This window comes from Rosa rugosa, chromosome 6 (assembly GCF_958449725.1).
Source record: "Rosa rugosa chromosome 6, drRosRugo1.1, whole genome shotgun sequence".
NCBI classification, from domain to species: Eukaryota; Viridiplantae; Streptophyta; class Magnoliopsida; order Rosales; family Rosaceae; genus Rosa; species Rosa rugosa.
The window spans coordinates 10,045,177-10,066,841 of NC_084825.1; the positions used below are offsets into that span (position 1 = coordinate 10,045,177).

The 21,665-nt window shown below is 37.4% G+C and overlaps 1 protein-coding gene and 1 long non-coding RNA gene across 4 annotated transcripts; both read left to right on the top strand.

The window, feature by feature from the left end:
* The first annotated feature begins 7,214 nt into the window (after positions 1–7,214).
* Positions 7,215–8,070, top strand: LOC133717979 (uncharacterized). Its single transcript, XM_062144747.1, has one exon. It carries the CDS (start codon positions 7,394–7,396, stop codon positions 7,715–7,717), a length of 324 nt encoding a protein of 107 aa, XP_062000731.1. The 5' UTR covers positions 7,215–7,393; the 3' UTR covers positions 7,718–8,070.
* A 10,274-nt stretch (positions 8,071–18,344) lies between these two features.
* LOC133717420 (uncharacterized) lies at positions 18,345–21,008 on the top strand. Of its 3 annotated transcripts, XR_009849613.1 has the most exons (7): positions 18,345–18,462; positions 18,727–18,769; positions 19,214–19,264; positions 19,901–20,104; positions 20,191–20,319; positions 20,405–20,631; positions 20,822–21,008. It is a non-coding gene; the product is annotated as an uncharacterized LOC133717420 (long non-coding RNA). The 3 variants fall into 3 exon arrangements; XR_009849611.1 differs by having other exon boundaries at positions 20,191–20,631; XR_009849612.1 differs by having other exon boundaries at positions 20,191–20,631; positions 20,853–21,008.
* The last annotated feature ends 657 nt before the right edge of the window (positions 21,009–21,665 follow it).

Sequence of the window (21,665 nt, forward strand, 5' to 3'; positions counted from 1 at the left end):
TTAAACAAAATGGGGGTTTAAGAATTATGGTTTCGAAAATTAAACTAAATAAAATAAAGAGAATGTAAAAACATATTTACAAGGGTGGAACGTAAGGAACAAAATCAAAATCACAACCACATGAATGAAATCCAATTACAACTCCTATAGTTGATTATTTATGTCATGAGAAATAAGTTGACCATGTGAAACGTTAATAAGCAAACGATTTCCCATATTTTACTTTCATTCAATATTTAATCTAAGTGAAAGCACATAAATTAAACCTATTGAACATAGACTAGAAAGCTAGCTAATCAAGAACACATTCAACGCATGAAGAACAAAGAAAGGATGTCAACCAAAGTGCACAATCTAGTATGAAAAAGTTCATCTATTTGTAATCCTCCTTAATTGATTTCGACTTTTGTCCAAAGCTACTTAAATCTAGCTCCAATTACATGAATATATCCTAAGTTGATCACCAAAGAACATAAACATACAAAAGTTTTCTGTAATCCAAAATCAATCAAGCAATCTCACATAAGAAACATATAAATCAACATATAGAAATCACAACATTATTTCAAAACATATAAACGGGCTTTAAACTTTGCCCTTAACATTATTTGTTAACTAGAATTCATAGTTCTACAAATCGAAACAAAGAAAACCAAATGAGGTTACAAGGAAAAAAAATTGAAATACACCGTGAATGGAGTGGATGATGGAGAGCTTGAGACGTTGATCTTGAATCTTGAAAGCAAGGCTTCATTATCACGGCACAAGGTGGAACGATGGCTGCTAGGATTGCTCACGGCTTCTTCTTCTTCTTCTTCTCTTTGCTTGAAAATGAAGAACTAGAAGACTAGAGAATGAAAAGGAAAATGGAGAGGAGATGGAGAGACAAAGAAGATGAACTGGGTGAAGGAAGAGATGTTTATTTATTCTCACAAAAAAGTGTATTTATAGGAATACATTGTAGAGTGTGAATGAAATGGTAAGAAGTCCATTATAGTGGCTTCAATGATCATAGCTGCAACTCCACATGGTTGCTGCAATTATGAGAGCTGCCATGCTTGTTGCTTCCCCATATACTTTATGCCACACAAGTCTTCATACCTATATTTACACACTCAAGTACTTATCTATACACTTAAGTACCTATTACAAGATATAGATATTTATACTATAATATATTTATACTATAATAGTCTAAATGTTCTTTCCAAATGATACCCAAGTTTGAAAACAAACTAAGATAGATGATGTAGAAACCAAATTGAGTTACTTTGACACAAAACAGATTTCCGGCAGACTTGACCTCAGTGCACTAAAACAGTCATAACTTCTTCTAGAAAATAGATATCGACGAGCTGTAAAATGTTCTGGAAACTAGACATCCGTAGATTTCCAACCATATAAAGATTATAATTTTCTAAGCTCTGAACGATTTTTGACACTCCGTTGAAGTTGACTGATCTGCAGTGGCAGTTTTCCGAATCTGTAATGGATTTGATTTTTAAAGCACAATTTGTGTCCAATTCGGTAATGATCTTCTTGAGACTTCTAGATGCTTCCACATGTCTTCCACGCCTTGTTTGAAGTAGAAACGTCAAGAACCTTCAAGAATCTTCATTTCTTTCCATTTTCTTGCTTCCTACAACTCATTTTCTTCGTTACTCAAATGTACCTAAAGATATTAAACTAAGTTAATATGATTAAGTTAAAGGAAATAACATAGCAAAATGTGAGTAGAAAAACACATAAAATGTCGCATATAATGCTCCTATCATTGTACAAGGCAACAAAGCGACCTTACTACTGGAGCTATGTCAAACACAACATACATAATTTAGGTAGCGACGTTACTCAGTTTGGATGGGATGCAAAGAATGTTGGCATTCACGTACTCTCTTCTCAATGCGTAATGTCTCGTAATGTTCCCTCCAAGACAGACTTGCTCGTATGCTCGATTTTGCCCGAATCACATGCCCCAAAACCAGTCTCCTATATGCGGGGCGGGCTCTTCTTCAAAAGTGGAGGAAGCAACATGCAACATATGACTTCATTATCGTTTCTTCTGACGGTTTATGCTAACTACATAAAAGCCACCAATAGAGTGGTTAACTGCGGCAACAACGTCGTGATCACTCCGGCTAGGCTGGTCAATTTTGCCAAAAGATAGGTCGATTATATACTAGGGAACAACCCTTTAGGTATGTTGTACATGGTGGGATATGGGAAAAGTTTCCACAGGGAATTCATCACCGCGGTTCAGTCCTGCCTTCGATTAACAAGCACCCTTAACACATTCACTGCCATGAAGGAAATCCTTTTTTTGCAACTAAAGCTCCAAATCAAAACCTGCTAATTGTTGAGAATATATACAACCCACATGGGAAAAACGAGACCTTGCCTATGGGTTTATAAGGGTTTGGGCTACTTCATCCATTGCTAATTGGTTTTGGATGTGAACCTCAGATTGTTTTATCATGGTATCAGAGCGGGTTACCCACATGTGCATGCCTAACGGCCACACGAGCTCCACGTCACCCAAGTGGTCCACGTGTGTGGCTTGAAAATTTGCCACACGTGCGGGGGCGTGTTGAGAATATATACATCCGACATGGAAAAAATAAAACTTTTCCTATGGGTTTATAAGGGTTTGGGCCACTCCATCCATTGCCAATTCGTTTTGGATGTGAACCCCATATTGCTTTATCAAGGTGCAATAGTGGGAGGACCAGTTGAAGATGATAGGTTCGAAGATTCTCGTTATAATGTTGGACAATCGGAGCCAACCAGTCAACCATATACATCAATGCACCTTTTGTTGGTTTGTTGGCTTACTTTAAATCACAAAATGCTCACATACGAATGCATTTTAACTGTATCTCGAAATCACGATTTGGAGGATGAAGATCAAAAGATATTCAGAGATTTGATCGAATTGTTATTCTATTTTGTAATCAAGTCTCGTAACTGTTGATCGTTAAGCAGTTATTGTTTAATACCACACGGCTACAAAATTCAATTATGCGGGATGGATCCATTCTCGTATATAGAAAGCTTACATGGTGCCCAAGGTAGGTGTTCAAAAGAAGCCCACGATCAGCCAAGAATGATGTTTTTTTTTTTTTTTGGATAAAATATGATTGGAGAGAGCAAAGCCTCCCAACCTGATTTATTAAAAGAGATAGATATTAAAAACAGAAGAAGGGAGGACAATGCCCATGCCCCTAGCCAAAAACTGAAGAACTAAAGAGGTACTAATAACCTTTAGTCTAGCAGAATAAAAGCGACAAAAAAACTACAACTCAAATAAATCGGAAATTTGGAAGACCAAGTGAGTCTCGTCGACAAATATCCAGAAGAAAAAGAGGAGCATGATTCTACCAAACCAAACCTGATGATGACAAAACAACATTAGCAAGCGCATCTGCTACTGGATTTCCCTCTCTGAAAATATGAGAAGATTTAAACTGCATTTGCGAGATACGGTGCAAACAATTATCAATCCCAAGCAACAAGGAGCCTCCATGAAACAAGATGGGGTGCACGAAGGAAATTAAGTACCATAGCTGAATCAACTTCAAGCCAAATATGCTTTCACTCCTTAACCCAAACAAGCTCAATTGCCTGAATAACCGCCATGATCTCTGCATCGACGAAACTAGGAATCTCAAGATTAGAAGCAAAAGCACCCATAAAAGAACCCTTATAGTCCCTAAACACTCTACCATAGCCTACTATTCCAGAAACACGTTGCCAACTTGCCATGCATCATCGGTATTAATCTTCACCCAGCCAATAATTGGAGGAATCCAATTAACTTCAACAATCCTTGGAGTCCGACGAGGATGACAACCAACCCCAAAAATTTTTAGGATTTGAAGTTCGATCAACCACAGAATTATACATATTCCTTGTGGCTAGCTTACTAGCTGCCTGAACATACATGGCCCAGAATTAACCTCTTCATAGCCTCCACAGTAACCAGACAATCCCCCAAGAATGATGTTCTTCCAGTCAAACTATGAAAAATTTGATCTACCGCCACCATGAGGATTTAGGGATGAAAAATTAAACAACTTCAATTTAAAAATACTATTTTCCAACATTAGATTTCCAAGGTTGACTAGGATTAACTGATCGGGAGAACATCGACAACCGATGAGAGTGGTCAAAACTAGCCAAGCCCTCGACGGTAAAGTTATACATATGAACTAACATGATAGATATATGGAGATCTTCTAAATGAAATGAAGAAATGAGGCATTATGATCCTGAACAATGATCCCTAACCGTCAATATGAGAAAGAATTAATATGCAGTATTTAATTCCTCAGTCTGAAGTGGTTAAGAAGATTTTCTAGGCGTTGAACTGATTGAACATGGGTCAAAAGTGGAACTAATATGAGTGTGCAACTACTACTAATCTAAACCTACTTAGCGCGTTTATTCCAATACCAAAACTTGAAATGAATATAGTGAAGACAGAGATGACTATCTTCAGGCCATCTCCAAACCAAAGGGCTAAAAATGGCCCTGGGGCTAAATTTTAGCCTTAAATTCTGTACTATTCATTGATCTGACATCAACCATCTCCAACCCGTCAAGGCTAAATTATAGCCCTAAAATATATTTTAACATTTTGGATTGGTTATATATATATGTGTGTGTGTGTGTGTGTGTGTGTGCGCGCTTATTTTTTAAGGTTATATATATATATATATGTGCTTATTTTTTAAAGTCAATTGACTTATAGTAATTGAAATAAATTATATGATAAAAAATATTTTTTCGCTTGTATTTTTTTTAAAGATAATTAAAAATATCTTTAGCTAATTTTTAAATGAAATAAAACTGGAATCATATTTTTAATATTTATTTTATTCAGGTCAAATTTTTTTTTTTTAAGCCAACGGCTACAAAAAAAAAAAAATCCAACGGCTAGTTGACGGCAGCAACTAGCCGTTGCTGACGTCATGCACATGTCACGCAGCACTACCATGGGTGGGCCTCCCATTTCTGATCCATTTGGCCCTAAGGGCTATCTTCAAGGCTATATTTGCCCCTTTGTGTAGCCTTTTGGCCATAAATTTTAGCATTTTAGCTCTAACTTGTTTTGGTTGGAGACCAAAAGGGCTAAAATAAAGCCCTTTAGCCCTTTAAACCAAGGGGTTGGAGAAGACCTCAGGTACGTAATTACGGATTAGTAGGCAAAGCCGTAGGTTATCTGATTTGATTCTTAATATAAACAATGGCAGTATGGCACTTGACTTGAATTGGATGAACATTGACTTGGACCTTCCAAATTCCATCACTAAACATTTTTAATTATAACTTTAAAACATTAATGGGATATAATGGGATAATAGATCTCATTTGACAACTTAAATGCAAGATCCTTTTGAACCAATCAGATATGCCAATAGCAGGTGGGCAATCAAAAAAGGCTCAAAACTTCACCTAACTTAGATCACATTGAGATAAGAACTAGCTCTCTCTCTCTCTCTCCTCGCACTGTGAGAGAAGACTCAAACTTGAACTCTATTCAGTCTAGTAGAGAGAGAATTTTGTGATTAGAAGGGAAAGAAAAGGAAAAAAAAAATAGAGAAACTGAAAAGACGAAATTACTCATGAAATAGTTTACATGGCAATAGACTTGACATTGTTATTAACGGAGGGTTTGAAAATAGTATTATGTTTAAATGTTAAGGTATCAATGTGATAGTTTTCAAATGTGATGTATCAAAGAAATGAACAGATTTTTATTTGGGATACTGTTTGTAAAATTTTCTCTTCAATTTTCGATGTGCCATTCCATTCTCTAACAAGCCAATATATAAGAACTACATGTCGATCTAATAACTAGGCCCGAGAATGCAACATTGTCTGTGTACTCGGTTGGAATGTCACCGGATACTGTAAATGCTTTGATGCGAAAGCTTGAGCAGGACCAAGACACCGAAAGAACAAAGAGGGTCTCTAGTTATCCGGTAGGTTATATAATTGTAAATTCGACTAGTTAATATGCAGGTTCATGGGTCCACTTTTTTCCTTCAGTTTGGACCTAATTTAAATCTATTACTTTTCGGTTTCTTCCACTTTATTCATTTTTTAATTTCTTTATTAATGTGGACCCTGGTTTTGAATCTTCATGGAGGTACCTAGAACCAAACTATGGGGCTATGGGCAGCTTAATTAATTAAAGACAAGTAAATGGCAGATCAAGAGCGATGACACTATTAATGCTCATCTCATTGATATCTATGGTGGAGGATAAGATGGGGTTTCATGATCGATAAAAGAGAAAAAATATATTATTTCTTCGAAAGATGTGAAAGAGTCCAAAGAAAAAAGGGGGTAAAGTTAAGAAAATATAAAAACATACATTTACTTATAGATGTGACAATAAAACACACTCAAATTAATATTTATGCAGAGTGTCCGAAAAAGCATAAAGAATTATCACTGGAAATCTCAATCAGGTCACTTAAATGAGCAATTTTAACTGTTTTAAGTCTATTATCTGTCAAACTCTGACAATGAGTCAAAATCGGGGGTTTCAAATTTTTACACTAGTTCAGGCAGAGTTGTAATTTTTCAGTTTTGATATCTTTAATAAAATTTTGATCACACTATAGAATTTGTAGTATTTGATTCTCCAACACTGTCCAAATCTGGGACCCTGAGCTGATAGCTAGGAGATGACTTCCTCAATTATACATCATCGATTGTGATAATTTTTTGCTATAAGAATCCCAGAAAGAATATTTATAGGTCAAGTTAAGTAGTTATCAAAAGGTTGAAAAACTTGAAATTCTCTCCATCATAAAAATGATTGGTCTTCCATTGTCTGATTTGATACTATCTGCTACTTGCCTCCCTCTCTTTTTTTTTCTCTTCTGCCGACTAAATGAGTTTCATACATAATTACATATGCATCTTGGGTCCCTCTTAGTGCTTGTACAATACAACTGTAAAGGTGTGTTCACAACAAAAGTATAACTTTTATGTTATATGCTAAATTTATGTCGTACTAGTTAAGCCCACAACAGGATCGGACCTGTATGGCTTAAAATATTTGTGTATACTTTTTGATTGAAATTTAATTTAGGTAGATTTGTTGGAATGTTGGCATTGATATTACCCCACACACCACATACACAAACGTATAAGTAGTGAACTGGAGGTCTTTAAAAGGCACTCATAAACCATTGTGATAAACACCATCACTAGCTAGTCCACCACCAACATATGCCATTATCGAAAGCCATATAGAATAGTTTGGCCTAACTAGCTAGTTCCAAACCTTTGAACTTCTTCCCCTTCCAAAACCCATTGATTGATCAGTTTTCCATTTATTCAGGCAAGACAGCTCCATCTGGTCCTCGGTCGAACAAAGATGTGGCATATGCTAGCAACAATGAGGCAAAATCTCCAAAACATGAGGAAAAGCCCCAGAGTAGCAGATGAGAGCATGGTTAACATAGGAGGCGGGAACTTGGCAGTAGAATTGCCAATTATAAGAAGGTCATCATCTCGCGGTTGGAAGGGATTTTCGGTTATAGTTAGCGTTGTGATCCTGCCATTTTCGGTTCTTTCTTGCTTCTCTCAGCCTCATGTTCATGGCGCTGACGGGGTTTGGGCGTCGGGTGATTTTGCGCAGATAACGGAGATGAATCATCTAATGGTATGTGACAGCATGCGCTATGCCATCTTGATGTAAAATTATAATGAAATGTATCGATGGTATTGGAGTGTCCTGGTGTTGCAGCAGTTCTACTACTTGCATGGATCGGCAAACATATATACCTTTCTTTTATAAATAGATGGTGATTCATGTAATAGTTTTGACTTCTCCTATATCATATATGAATGTCGAGCGCGCATACAAATTCCATGTATGGCCACTGACCTTATTTCCTAGCTAACTAAGTCCATGATCCGGTTTACTGGTTAGAGAGTGAGACCTCCCTCCTACATTACTATGACGTAATATCTAGTTGGTGAGTGGGGTTTGGTGTGGCTGTCTCCGTCCTTATTTAAGATGCTAATAAACTTTTTGAATTCTGGTTTCAATGGTCTGATTATAAAAATAATCAATAATGCATGATAAGTTTGTTTGGACTTTTCTTGAAAAAAATGGCAACAATTTATATTCGTTAAAATTAATATATTTAAAGAAATAGATAAATGCTATGCACTTTGTTGTCTGGTACTTTGTGCTGTACTGTTTTTTCATATACAATGAATGCTGGTTGTGGAGGAGAAAAGGAGGATCATTATAATAATTTGAAAATTGAGATCAGAAAATTGAAAAAGAGAGGAAAAAAAAAAAAGAGGGGGAGGGGAGTATATTTATTCTAATAAAAAAAAAAATTGACTTCTGCAAATTTCTAGTCTAATGATTTTTTTTTGGTTGTGTGTCTGGAGATTCTAAAACATCAAAGTCCTCCATCTTTTGCATGCTCTGCGTATATTTCTACGTAGGCCTTTTGTGGAGAAATAAGCATATATTGAAACTTCGGCAATCAACTAAGCTATGTGTTTTTTAATCAAATAGGAGCAATTTTCTTGTTAATTAACTTGCACGACAAAAATACCGTGGCTTTTGTAAAATTCTATCTATCTAATTAATTTATCATCTTTTGGACAAAACAAGGAATTTTGATCACTTAGTTAATAGTTATTGATCGAATGCACTCCCTCTCCATAGTATTTAATGAGATCTTAATTCCAATTTTCTCCGTCACAAAAATAAGAAAAAGGTTTCTATAACGAAAAGTAGGAGTACCTAGCTACCACATTTTTCATGCCCTCCCACCATATAATAATTAATTTTCAACTTTTGAATATTTGATTCACTTTCTAAAATTAATTCATTTAAAATTTTAAATAAGGTCTACACTAAATCTAGACAAATAAGAGTGTTTTTTTTCTTCTTTTTTTATCGAAATAGGTCAGCCCTTTCATTAAGTTTAGCAAGTAATACAAAAACGAAACACCCATATGGGGTCAACATAAAGCAATTGTTTCTTAGAACCTCTGAAATCCCTATTCTAGAATAACAAGAACCCAACAAGTCCCGAGTACACCCACCTTTTAGAAAATCCACGCGCCTTTATTCTAACAAAAACCAAGAAACCTCGCAGCAGATATAAAAGGGAAAATTTTGCAAACAGTACACCAACTAAAGGCCACTAATAATTTCTATACATAAAGTTCCAAACCAAACATTTTGGTACACGGAATTTGAAGACCGACCCACTTTCCGTACACGACGTCAATGACGCCGTGAGATCTCTCCCAGCTGGCATACTTTTAGGGGTAAAATGGTCTCTATCTCTTTCTTACTCTGGCCACCCAACACTATCTCTCTCTCTTACTCTGGCCACCCATCTCTCCCTCTCACAGCTATATCCGATCAGTATTTCACGGGCGGCTGAAACAACACCACCACCACAACCATAAGTAGTAGCAGCGGCGGCGCTAGCATTCAATCCACCAAGAAGCAGCAGCTGGCTGGCATTTACGACCGGTTAGTCACTGAGAAAAAGCACAACAAGCAGAGATCCAATCCAGCCATGTGAGCTCTTAACCTCTGGATATATCATCAAACTAATTACCTGATAGACATGTTCGAAATAATCAAGATCAGAACAACCAGTGGCTTTAGAAACAACTAGTTTCCAAAATGGCATCCCATCTCCCTAATCATCCATACACAGAACAATGAATCTCTACAATATTACGTGAACTAAATATAGAAATGAATATCGATTTTTGAGAAACCCTGCTTGATTTCAGCTGGAGTTGCAGTAACACCTATAACAAGAAGCAAAATTAGATTATGTGATGGGATTTTCAATCAGGAATTGAAGTATTGTGGTATCGAAACGCACCTCTTCGACGAGGTTGGCTAGCTGCAAGAGAGTACCTCTGGCGTCCATCAACAATGCATCGTAGGCTCCGGGAGGCGATCGGAAGGCTTCGCCGGAGCGAATTGGTGTTGAAGAGAAGCGAATGTGTGGAGGACATGTGGTGGTCGCCGGGATTGAGTTTGGTGGGTGTGGATTTGGAAGGTGAAGGACATGCTGTGGTCGCCGGAATTGAGCTTTCTGGGTTTGGGTGTGGGGAGGGAGGGAGGGAGGGAGGGAGGGAGAGAGAGAGAGAGAGAGAGAGAGAGAGAGAGAGAGAGAGAGAGAGAGAGAGAGAGAGAGAGAGAGAGAGAGAGAGAGAGAGAGAGAGAGAGAGAGAGAGAGAGAGAGAGAGAGAGCCAGAGGAGATTCATCGATTTGGGTTCTTCATTTTATGGCTTTTCCATTTTGGAAATTTCGGGGTCTAGGAGAGAGTAAGAATCGTGGGACTTCTGGAGGTGGAGGAGAGCAGGTATGGTGCCGGCCTTCTGGTGGTGGCTCATCTCTGGCTTGGTGAGCTTCAGTTCGTGCCCATGGGGGCAAAGAGTAGTGGGTCTGTGGAATAAGAGAGTGAGTCAGAGAGGAAACCGATGAAAGTACTAAATTACCCTCCGACTAATGAATAATGGCATAAGGGCTAACGGCGTCATTGACGTTGTGTCTATATAATGGGTTGGGCTTCAGATCTCGTGTATCAAAATGTTCGGTTTGAAACTTTATGTATAGAAATTATTAGTGGCCTTTAGTTGGTGTTCTGTTTGTGAAATTTTCCCGACATAAAATGGAACCAACTAAGGCTCTGGTTTTTGCGACCCAAACAAGAATTAAATTAAACTATCAGTAGAAGGTGACATAACACCTTCCACTTGACTCTCGGCAGTAGCAGACTCTACCCTCTTCACAACTCGCCCTCCACCTTGAAAAGAGACATCATGACCAACAATAAAATGAACAAAATGCCACTTTGCTGATGGGCCGAGAACCACCGAGCCCACCAACACAAATCAAAACAGCCCACAAGGAACCCAATCCCAAAGAAGCAAGCCCAGTTGGAGGCCTAAGTCACTAACCAAGACCAGCCTCCATCTTCCACAGCCTCCGTCCAGCCGCCAGAGAAGAGGTTACCGCCGTCACCAACGCAAACCCTCCACCAGCATCCGGGATCCAGAGCGCCTCAATCTTGGATGGCACCGCCATCAAAGTATCAATTTCCTGCCCTTCACCCTCATCTACTTCCCAAGGAGGAGCTCCGTCACAAGCAATGAAGAAATCAGTCCCTAGTTAGGGAAGAGCCCGATCAGAGACGCACAGCACAACCACCACCAAGTTTAGATCGAACCCCTGATCTCTACCATAGCCTTCCCCGACACAGATCGTCGCATAGAGAGCAGATACATCATCACTGCTAATTGGAATTGCTCCATGCTAGATTCGGTCAACCAGAGCCCCATCCCCACCAATGTACATCAGCAAGCAGTGGTGGAACTTGAAACTTCTCTTTGACGGGGCCAAAAATTTTGATACATTTTTTTTTTACAATTGAAATTTACTATAAAATTCAAATACAAACAAATATTGAATAACAAGAAAGGAAAACTATTTTTTCTTCATTTTCAAAGCCATATATCAAGCATGCATTAATATTATCCTTTAAATGCACTCATTAATTTATATTTCATAGAATTCTATAAGATGCATAAGGCTATTAATTAAGGTAATTATTATAGTTATCTGTTTACTGCAATAATTAATGTTAAAATTTCAATTTGAGGGGGCCATAATTGTAAATTTTAGTCAAATAACTTTTAATTATGATAAAAATACAAGCCTACCAATAAAATAATTTCATTTTCTAAATTTTTTTTTTTTGGCGGGTGGGGGAGGGCCACTCCGGCCCCCAGATAGTTATGCCATTGTCAACAAGTATGCCTCCCCCACCTGAAAAAAAAGAGACAGACAAGTGATTTTATCGCCACCGCAATATGAAAAAAGAAGCAGACGAGAAGTTTTGTCGTTGTTGCTCGCCGTATAGAGGAACTGACGATAGTCCTCTCAAGAGAGAGTCAGAGACATAGTTTATTGCTTTACTTCGAGTATAGAATCTTTCTGGTCGGCATTTCTCTTAACATTTTTTGTTTATTATTCATGTCCAAAACGATATTGGGCACAAGATCTGAGTCTCTAGTGTGTTATATAATGTGTGTGACAAAATTGGGTGAAGATACACAAAAAGTTGGTTAAAATTAGACAAATAAGAGTGATTCTATTCATACATCTTATATTGGCATTTAGATCTCTATTCGTTTTTGAATAATTCAAAATCCTATTTTACCCTTCTTATAAATTCCACACAAAAAAAAAAAAAAAAATTTGCACTGGGTTGCGCCTCTTTGAGATTATCCTCTATATCCATGTCCTCTTTTGTGAGGAACGCTCTGACACACACTGACTTTCTCCATCTCAATATATCTTATATCTAGAAGCAAATTTAAAAGCAATAGAATGAAAAGAGCATATGATTATATGAATCCCCTGCCACAGCCTTAATATTCTCTCTATTTATTTTTTTTGCTGCAAATCTTAGGCACCTCTTGATCTATATTTGATTATATGAAAAGAGCATATGATTATATGAATCCCTTGCCATAGCCTAAATATTCTCTCTCTCTCTCTCTCTCTCTCTCTCTCTCTCTCTCTCTCTCTGTTTTTTTTTTTTTTTTGCTGCAAATCGTAATCACCTCTTGATCTATATTTGATTTCATTCCCAACTGAGCAAACGCAAACTCCTTTGCTCCAGCTCTCTTTGAATTCAATTAAACAAAGATACAGAGTTCTTAGTTGATACAATCATAACCTATAATGAGAGTCAAAATATTGCACTATGGATAATTGGTGCAGAAAGCTATCGACTTATAAGTAATGTCGCTCTGCTTCTTTTTCTTCTACATTTTTTTTTTTTTGGGTTGTAGCTAATAGCCATGGATTTCTGTTGTCGGAGAAGGTTGTGTAGGTGGGGGTGGATGGTGTAGGAGTTATGGCTGTACGAAGAAGATGATCGCCTATTGATCGGTGTAGACTAGAGAGAGATAAGAAAATGGGCAAAAAAAGTTTAATGGTGAAAATTAGTAAAAGAGGTCCAAATATCAAAATATATATATATATATATATATATATATATATAGGATTTTTCTCAGGTAAGGATGTCCTTAGTTTTTCTTATGGAACGGATTTACTGTTTTCACCCACTTTCCGATCACATTTTCACATCTTAACCGTTCAGTTTTTAGGTCCTAATGTATGGATCACCTCTGCAAAATTTTAGCCAATTTGGTGATCGTTAAGGCGTCCAAAACTGCAATTTACACGAACGAACCGAATCTGTCGAACCGGAACCGTTCGTTTACATTGTTGTAATTTGCAGTTTTGGATGCCTTAATGATCACCAATTTGGCTGAAATTTTGCAGAGGTGATCTATACATTAGGGCCTAAAAACTGAACGGTTAAGATGTGAAAATTTGATCGGAAAGTGGGTGAAAACCGGAAATTCGTACCTAAGAAAAACTAAGGACATCCTTAGTGTAGCCGGACTGTATATATATATATATATATATATATATATATATATATATATATATATATATATGATTACATGTTTGATGAGTTTGGCCTAAGTTTCATGCTTTTCGCCTAATTGTTAGCTAGGATTGTATATCAAGCTAGCTAGTAGTAGTCCTTTGTTCTCTTCTTTCTTCTTCAATGGAAAATGATCTCCAAATATATATTTATATTTTTTTTTGTCATTTTTACATTTGGGTAATATGAACTCGAATGGTCTTATTAACTTTGATGTAGGGAGAAAAACACCATTGATGGGTACAAATAATTTAAATTTCAATCTTAAACTTTTTAACTTCACTCTCATCACATTATTTATTCTGTCTACTCTATCTTTATTTGTCGAGTGGTTCTATTCATATCTCTTATATTGGGGGAATTTGATTCTACACCCAAATTCACACACCCCTTTTAGAATAAACTCATCCATAAGAGTGTTTTAATATACTCCTAAACCAATTAATTAGGTTTATTCAAAATAAAAAAACCTATTAAATAGGGTAAATATTAAAACCCAATGTTGTTAAGAATTACTGAAGCTGCCATTATCAAATTCCCCATTCACCTATTAAATAGGATTAATAGTCAAAATCATCTAGCAATATTATGTAGTTTGATTGACGTTATTGTTGGTATTTTTTTTTTTGATCAAATTTGAGACATACCAATAGTATGCTCCGTTCATAGATTAAGAAATAGTACAGAAGACTACTCCAATAAAACATTTATGCTCTGAGTAGTCTATGCCACATACAAACACCTCGCCTTGCAGGCAATCTATTCTACTTAGTCTCACACGCCAAGCACGCAATTGTGGTACGTTAAAACCAAGTACTTCCACAAGACGCATAGAGGTACCTCTACCAGCATAGACAATAGTAACTAGGATCAACCTATCAAACAACTATTGGTTCCTTACCCAGTGATGGGTTGGAACCATGATCTGCCTCCACCACGGTGAATTCCGGTAATCCATTCACCAATTTCTCCTCTTTCCTAAGAGGCTTGAGCTTCTTTGCCGATGACTTATCCCAAAATAGCCTAGAACTTGAGACCAAGGCCAAAGAACCTTGTTCCAGGCCCAGGTCAAGCCCAAAAATTAGCAGCCACACTCCAAGCCCAACTAACAGCCTAAGAGACCCATCTAGAGAAAACCCTAGCTGCACCTCAGTCAGCCACCAAAGCAATCGCGCCTCCACCTGAGATACTAACTCCGGCCGACCCAGTAGACTTCCGACCAGCCTGAACCCACTCACCGGCCACCACGCCGTCGCCGCCATCTCTGAACAATGGGAGGTCCATAAACGATCTTCCCCACTGATTCCCACTGTTCCGCCGTCCCATAGAACTGCTCCTTCTCTGTCGTCCTCTATATGATCAATGAACGGAGGGCCTTCTCCTAGGCTTGACCGAGGAAAATCCCCATCACAGTCACAAACACCGTTGTCACTCCTCTGCGTCACTAGCACCCCCATCGCAGTCACCCTGCCTTCACAGACGCTACCAACAGCCTTGCCGTACGCCCGACCACCCCGGAACCGCATATAGGCCACTTCACCATCGCCTACCCAACAGGGCAGACGCACAACAGGAGGAATCCATGTCACCTTCACCAGCAAATCAGCAGCAATAGTTTGGAATGCTCCGATCTCAATCGAAATCAAGATTTGGAGAAACAGCCCTAGCAAAGCCATAGAGAGAAGACCAGCACCGGGATGCGCTTGGCGCTTCACACGAGGGCGGGGATGACCGCCGTCGGCATGCTCGGCTGCACGGGTGGACGTCGGCGCCGCTAGGGTTTCAATAAAAAAGGCTCGATGAAAGAGAGTCATTGTTATTTTTAGTCTTGTTTTTTCTATTTTCCGCATCTACAAAACTGTAAAGAATGAAATACAACCAGGTCAAGTGGATTGAGCCAGGTAAAAGTTTAAAACACATTCAAACCAAGTTTGATTACCTTGATATCAATCAGTAAGTCGAACTCGATCGGTTTGAATGTGTTTTACTTATCATATTGACTTCATCACGTTATTGTTGGTATTACCTTCACTTTAGGTTTTTATTAGTACTTAATTTTAGGTGTTTACATTAATGTCATTATTATCATATAATGATGAATTTTTGGTATGTTTCTTCCTATATATAGAAGCTAGTGAATTCATTCGTCATTTTTTTTTGGGTGGAGACCTTTCACAAAGTTGCATATGATTTCAATTTCAAACGACCTATTCATGAGGTTTATTTCATAATTTTCTTATGGGTTGGAGACTTTCTTTCAAATAGGTACATATATCATATTCGTAATTCAAATTACCTATTCATCAGATTTATTTAGTATAATATTTTTGTTAATCTTTTGATTTTGTGTAAAGCTTGAATTGGATGGATTTTTAGTAATTAAAAATTTCAATTTATGAATTTGGTACAGAACTTAGTTTCATTCCTTCAAAATAGAATCGTTGTTCCTAATTACCTGATATTTAGATTGCTTTAATATGTAATACATATGATTTAAATGTTTGTTTTTGTAGTTTTAAATTATTTGTGTAAAACTTGAATTGGTTGGATTTTTAATAATTAGAAATTTCAATTTATGAATTTGGTACAGAACTTAGTTTCATTGCTTCAATTATGAGAGAATAAATTCCAACGTTTATCTACTTTAACTGAGCACCTACGTATAGCTTGATAGGAACCACATAAACATTGACCTACCATACCAAGAATTAGCGTGTGTCGACAATTATGTGTGCCATCCACATCCAAGTTTTGACGCTTAAGAAATCATAAGGTTAACAAGCAAAGAGAGTTTACGATGTGTATGTGGCTAGGTTTTTGACCATAATTAGTGGGAAACAAGGATAGAGTCAACTGGTACAACTTTTACAAATTTGCTGGGCTTAATGGGAAATTATGTCTACTAGCTAGCTACTAGGTGGTGGTGATTGCCACGAACGTACAATTTAGTTAGTATAACTCGAATCATTCGTGCAAGATTATTTTCCGTGCAACTAATTAGCTGTCCATTTTACTCATGGTACGTAGAAATACATACCTATTAAATTCCGTACAAATGTTCAAGAAAGTGTTTCAAGACAAGTAAGACAAGCAAGTATTGCTTATTAAGTTGTTTTTTTTCTTTATTTATTTAAGACAATTTATCGAACACAATGTTTTTAGAAAGCCAATTTACAAAGAAAATAGCAAGATAGTAAAAACCATCAACAGTAGGTGAGTTAGAATTCAAATAAAAAAAAGAATTAATGTAGGGTTCAAATTTATCTCTATAGAAGCGACGTAAAGATGCCGCCACATTATCTTTTTTTGTTTTTATGTAGTGTTTGAGTCATAAAATGGAATAGTAAGAAGTGAAGTGTTTTGAATGACATGCTACGACAATAATAGTGCTATGAAAGATACCATCGTTAATAACCATCAAACTAATGTTAGTTTTTTCACTTTCCATCCCCTTTAAAATTTATCTTATCTTTTGGTTAATAAACACGGTTTTGAAAAGAACAGACGAATTGTCAGCCTACACACAAAAAAGAGAAAAAAGAACGCGCCTCACGCGCCTGGTTTTCCTGACAGAGAGTGATGCTCCGTCCGGCGGCGCGTCCTTGGGACGTCGTCGTCGGACGGGTCTGTGTTGATTTTACGCATTCCGGAGGGGGGCTCAGGCGAAGACGTGGCCGTGGGAAGGTGGCAGGTTGTGGTCGGTCTGTGAGTTCTCGATCTGCACTTCGCAGCTGGTGGACGTCTGCAGGTGTGGAGCGGAGGAGCGGCGCTGTTGAGCGGCGGCATGATCTGGTGTCATCTTTGCTTCTGAGTTCTGGGCGTGGGCGGCGATTTGGTGTTCTGGGCAGAGTCGATCCAGATCTGGATCTATTCTTTCTGAGGATCAGGATGCTGTTGCCGATCAGACTCAAGCCGGGGTGGCGCGATGCTTTGCGGCGCAGCTGTGTGGCGTCTCGGTGGTGGGATGGGTGGACTCACGGTGATCGGAGGGCTGAGAGAGACGGTGCTCCTCGCAGGCGGATTCATGCCAGTCGGACGGTGTGGATCTGGCTTGCAGGACGGCGGCGTGCGGCTTGCAGTCTGAGCCCCTCTTTGGTTGGGCTATGTGCGTTTTGGGCCTGGGCTCTGGGCCCAAATTCGCTTTATTGTTTTAAGTTTTATTGTTGTTTGTCTTTTTCAGGTAATGGTGGCTTTATGCCGGTAATAAGTCCCTACCGAGTTGTGGTAGGGCGACGTGGGCTTGGTCCCGGACTGCACCCTTTGTGTGCCTGGTCTGTCCTAGGTAGGCAGCGAGTTCCTTGCGTTAGCAAATGGTCGCTGTCTTCTAGTGGCAGTAATGTTTCTGCTCTAGCTAGGCGGCGAGTTCCTTGCGTTAGCAAATGGTCGCTGTATTCTAGTGGCAGTAAAGTTTCTGCTCTAGGTAGGCGGCGAGTTCCTTGCTTGGTCAAATGGTCGCTGCCTCCTAGTGGCAGGGTGAAACTGCGTGTCGTAGGAGTTCTCTCCCGACGGCAACATATCAGAAAAGCTGTGCCTATGGTAATTATGCTTCGTAGTCATCGAGTTATCTTTCTGTTATGTCACCGCAATGTTAAAGCAAATGGAGAAGCCAGTAGTGCGCTCTTTGCTAGTTGGTGCTTATTTGAATACATGTTTTTTGTAGAGTTTCCTGATATCAGTTCGGGTCGTACTCTTTATGCCTATTGTAATCAGGGGTTTAGGCTAAATGTCCCCCCCATGTATTCGACAGTTTCATTATTCAAGGCGTGAGGGCAGCCGCACCGGCCCTTTTCAAAAAAAAAAAAAAACACGGTTTTGAAATGCAAAGCTAGCACTCCAATTATCTCACAATTTGTGTTCCCAACTTTTCATACAGACTCAAAACCAGGAGAGCTTTGCAAAGGATTAAATTTCTCTTTGAAGGTAACGGTTAATTAAGCATATACTCGCTTCTATTTTCTGCAATTAACTCTCTCTCTCTCTCTCTCTCTCTCTCTCTCTCTCTCTCTCTCTCTCTCTCTCTCGCTCTCTCTCTCTCTCTCTCTCTCTCTCAGAGGGAAGACATTGTTGTTCACTACTATTCTTACTTGTTAATTGCTTACATTGCCGACAGACCAATATATTTCATTCTCTTGTTGCTTGTCACCTTTCTCCTTGTATTGATTTTTTTTTTTTGGGTAATTGCAGGTTTATATTTTTTATTTGGTTCTTCAAGCTCTATACAATGTGGGTACGTATCTATTTTCTTGGGTCTTATGCTTTCTAAATGCTTCACTGTTGATTGTATCTGAAAGATTCAATTTGGCTTGTTTGAGCTTAAGATTCAATTAGCCTTGGGCATGTGGTGTTGTTTGTTGGGCAAAATGTCAGCATAAAGTTTACTGAAATTTCAAATTAATTGGACTTGATTAGACACTAGGTGAAAATGATTTTTAGCTTTATGAACATTATTTGGTCCATTAGCTTAATAAGGCCATTCTCTCAGGTTGGATTTTTGTCTCTGTTTTCCCCATTCTGTTTAGTTTTGCTGGTCATATTGTTCTTGATGCATGTACAGAATCATTGTATATGAAACTGAGTCTGTTTGATCTCTGTCTTATTTCTTGTGTGTTGAGTTGTATCTTTATTTGCAATCATGGTGTTTCAGATGAATTGTTAAGTCCTTCAAATACAGGTTCTTTTGTAGAGCATCGTCCCAGACTAATACTCAGGTTAATAATCCAAGGTATGCTTTTGCCCTCTGCAGCTGCATTTTTGAATTCTATTCTTATGTATAATCATATGATATATTCTCAAAAAAATTAAATAAAAAAGTGATATATATATATATATATATATATATATATATATATATATATATATATGTATGTATGCATGCATGTGAATGCTATTAGTTCAGATTATTCTATGCATCATATGTCAGATTAAACTTTTTTCTTCTTTATTAATCTTAATTCCTTCTATAGTGATATATAGAAGTTAATTCCTTCTTTATTAAGATTAATTTCTTCTTTATTAATCTTAATTTCTTCTTTATTAATCTTAATTCCTTCAAAAAAATTAAATAAAAAAGTGATATATATATATATATATATATATATATATATATATATATATATATATATATATATATGCATGCATGCATGTGAATGCTATTAGTTCAGATTATTCTATGCATCATATGTCAGATTAAACTTTTTTCTTCTTTATTAATCTTAATTCCTTCTATAGAGAATGTGAACTTAACATAAAAGTTGATTATCTACGAGTGATTATTTAGCTTATTTGTCTTGCATTAATTTAAAGTTTCCGTCTTTCATGGCTAGTACCCTTTCATTGATTTAAAGTTCTCATCTTTCAGAATTGTTCTTATAAAATAAAGTAGTAGTGCTTGCCATGAGCTTTAGAGTGGAGCTCCCAAGCTAGATGTCACTCCGAAGTTTTTAATGATGGATTCCTCTTCTGGTAACCACAAAAACTGAAAAGGGAGGAACCTCGACTTCAAGTGTTCCTGCTAATGGGGATATGTTTGGACGAGTTGTAAATGGTACTGGTGAGACTGAAGGTAAGGATAGCTGGCCGAATCCACTTTTCCGCTACATTGTGAATCAATCTAAAACCTTGCTCATATTTCTGTAACGTACTTTGCAGGCAAGCGGCTAGCGTTTTTAGTGGAGTGGTTAAATAGTTTACTTCCTGAGGACTTGAGATCAGTATTGATTGATGGTACCATTTTATGTAGGCTATTGAACAGGCTTAGACTTTGTTCTGTTGACGAGGGTGATTGAATGTCTGGTATCTTTGTGAGATTTTCCTTGTTCATAAGTTCCCTCTTACTCATTTTCTGGTTTATATTATTGTGCAGGGATCTATGAAGACTGTTATAGATTGTCTTTTAACACTTAGAACACGACTTGGGTCAAGTGTTGCAGCAGAAGGTTTTTCTCTGTTTAGTCCAACTGGTAACTATGACAGCCCTCGAAGAGATTTATCTTCCCGTGGATTTAGTTCTCCGTTAACTATAGAAGAGAGGCAGAAGGTTTTTGTCTGAGTCAAAATATCAACGTGCATTGTGTAATCCTGTTATGTCAGGTACAGTTGTTCTCTTGCACTCACCAGATCCATCACGCATGGTAACTGGCTGATAATGATTATGGATAAAAGAAGATAGTATTAAATACCATTCAAACTGTTCCTATATATACCAAATTTTGTTTTTGCTGATATATAGCCTTTATTTGGTTCAGTTGACAAACTTTTAGATTTTGTTTTCTTCAAACAGTTGATCTTTGACGCAACTTTACCTTCCACAGAGCCATCAGTAGAATTAATGCATCATGTTGGACATAAGTTCCATGAGGTATTTCAGATAAGACAAGGATGCTACGTGGATCTTCCTGCTGCAAAGATCTCAGAAATGATGAAATTCAACAGTTTAGATGTATGCTGTCGATGTACCTGGAAACAAAATCAGCTAGGTTCTTTTTTTGTGTTCTCATCAAAGTTATTATTCTTTGAAAATCTGGTAATATGTTTTATATATGTAGTGGTCATGCCATGTCTAGTGATGCTGCTACTTGTGATCGATTAGCAAACTTTTCAACTTACCTAATCATGATTTTGTCTTCTGTTTTGTAGCAGTCTATTGTTGAAGATGATGAGCTACCTCAATTCAATAGTAATGCAGTAAATTAGTTATTATGTTTTTCTACTTTGTTAAATTTCAGTTAGTAGTCCATATTGGATCCAAAGACACAACTTGTTGGTTGTACTAGTTTTTGAATTTCTTGTATGGTACAAATTAATTATGTATCATTTTGAACCATTAAATGAATTATTATTTTTATGGCTGTCATTATTTGAAACTATTTTCAGTTTGACACAAATGTTTAGATGACATTATTGAAATACTATAATAAGTGTACAGAAACAATGACAAAACGCTATTAAAAGAAGAATGATAGCATTCCTTAAATGTTATGGTTGTTATCTAAAAGCCATTATATATATATGACAACAGCAGTTTATAAATGCTATGAATAATAAGCTAATAGCATTTCAAAAACGCTATCGAAAGTATTTTTATAGCAATTCAAAAATGCTATGAAAAACTAATCTGTAGCATT

Bases quoted from the DNA above. Each gene is read 5' to 3' on its own strand.
- LOC133717979 (XM_062144747.1), top strand. From the start codon at position 7,394: ATGTGGCATATGCTAGCAACAATGAGGCAAAATCTCCAAAACATGAGG.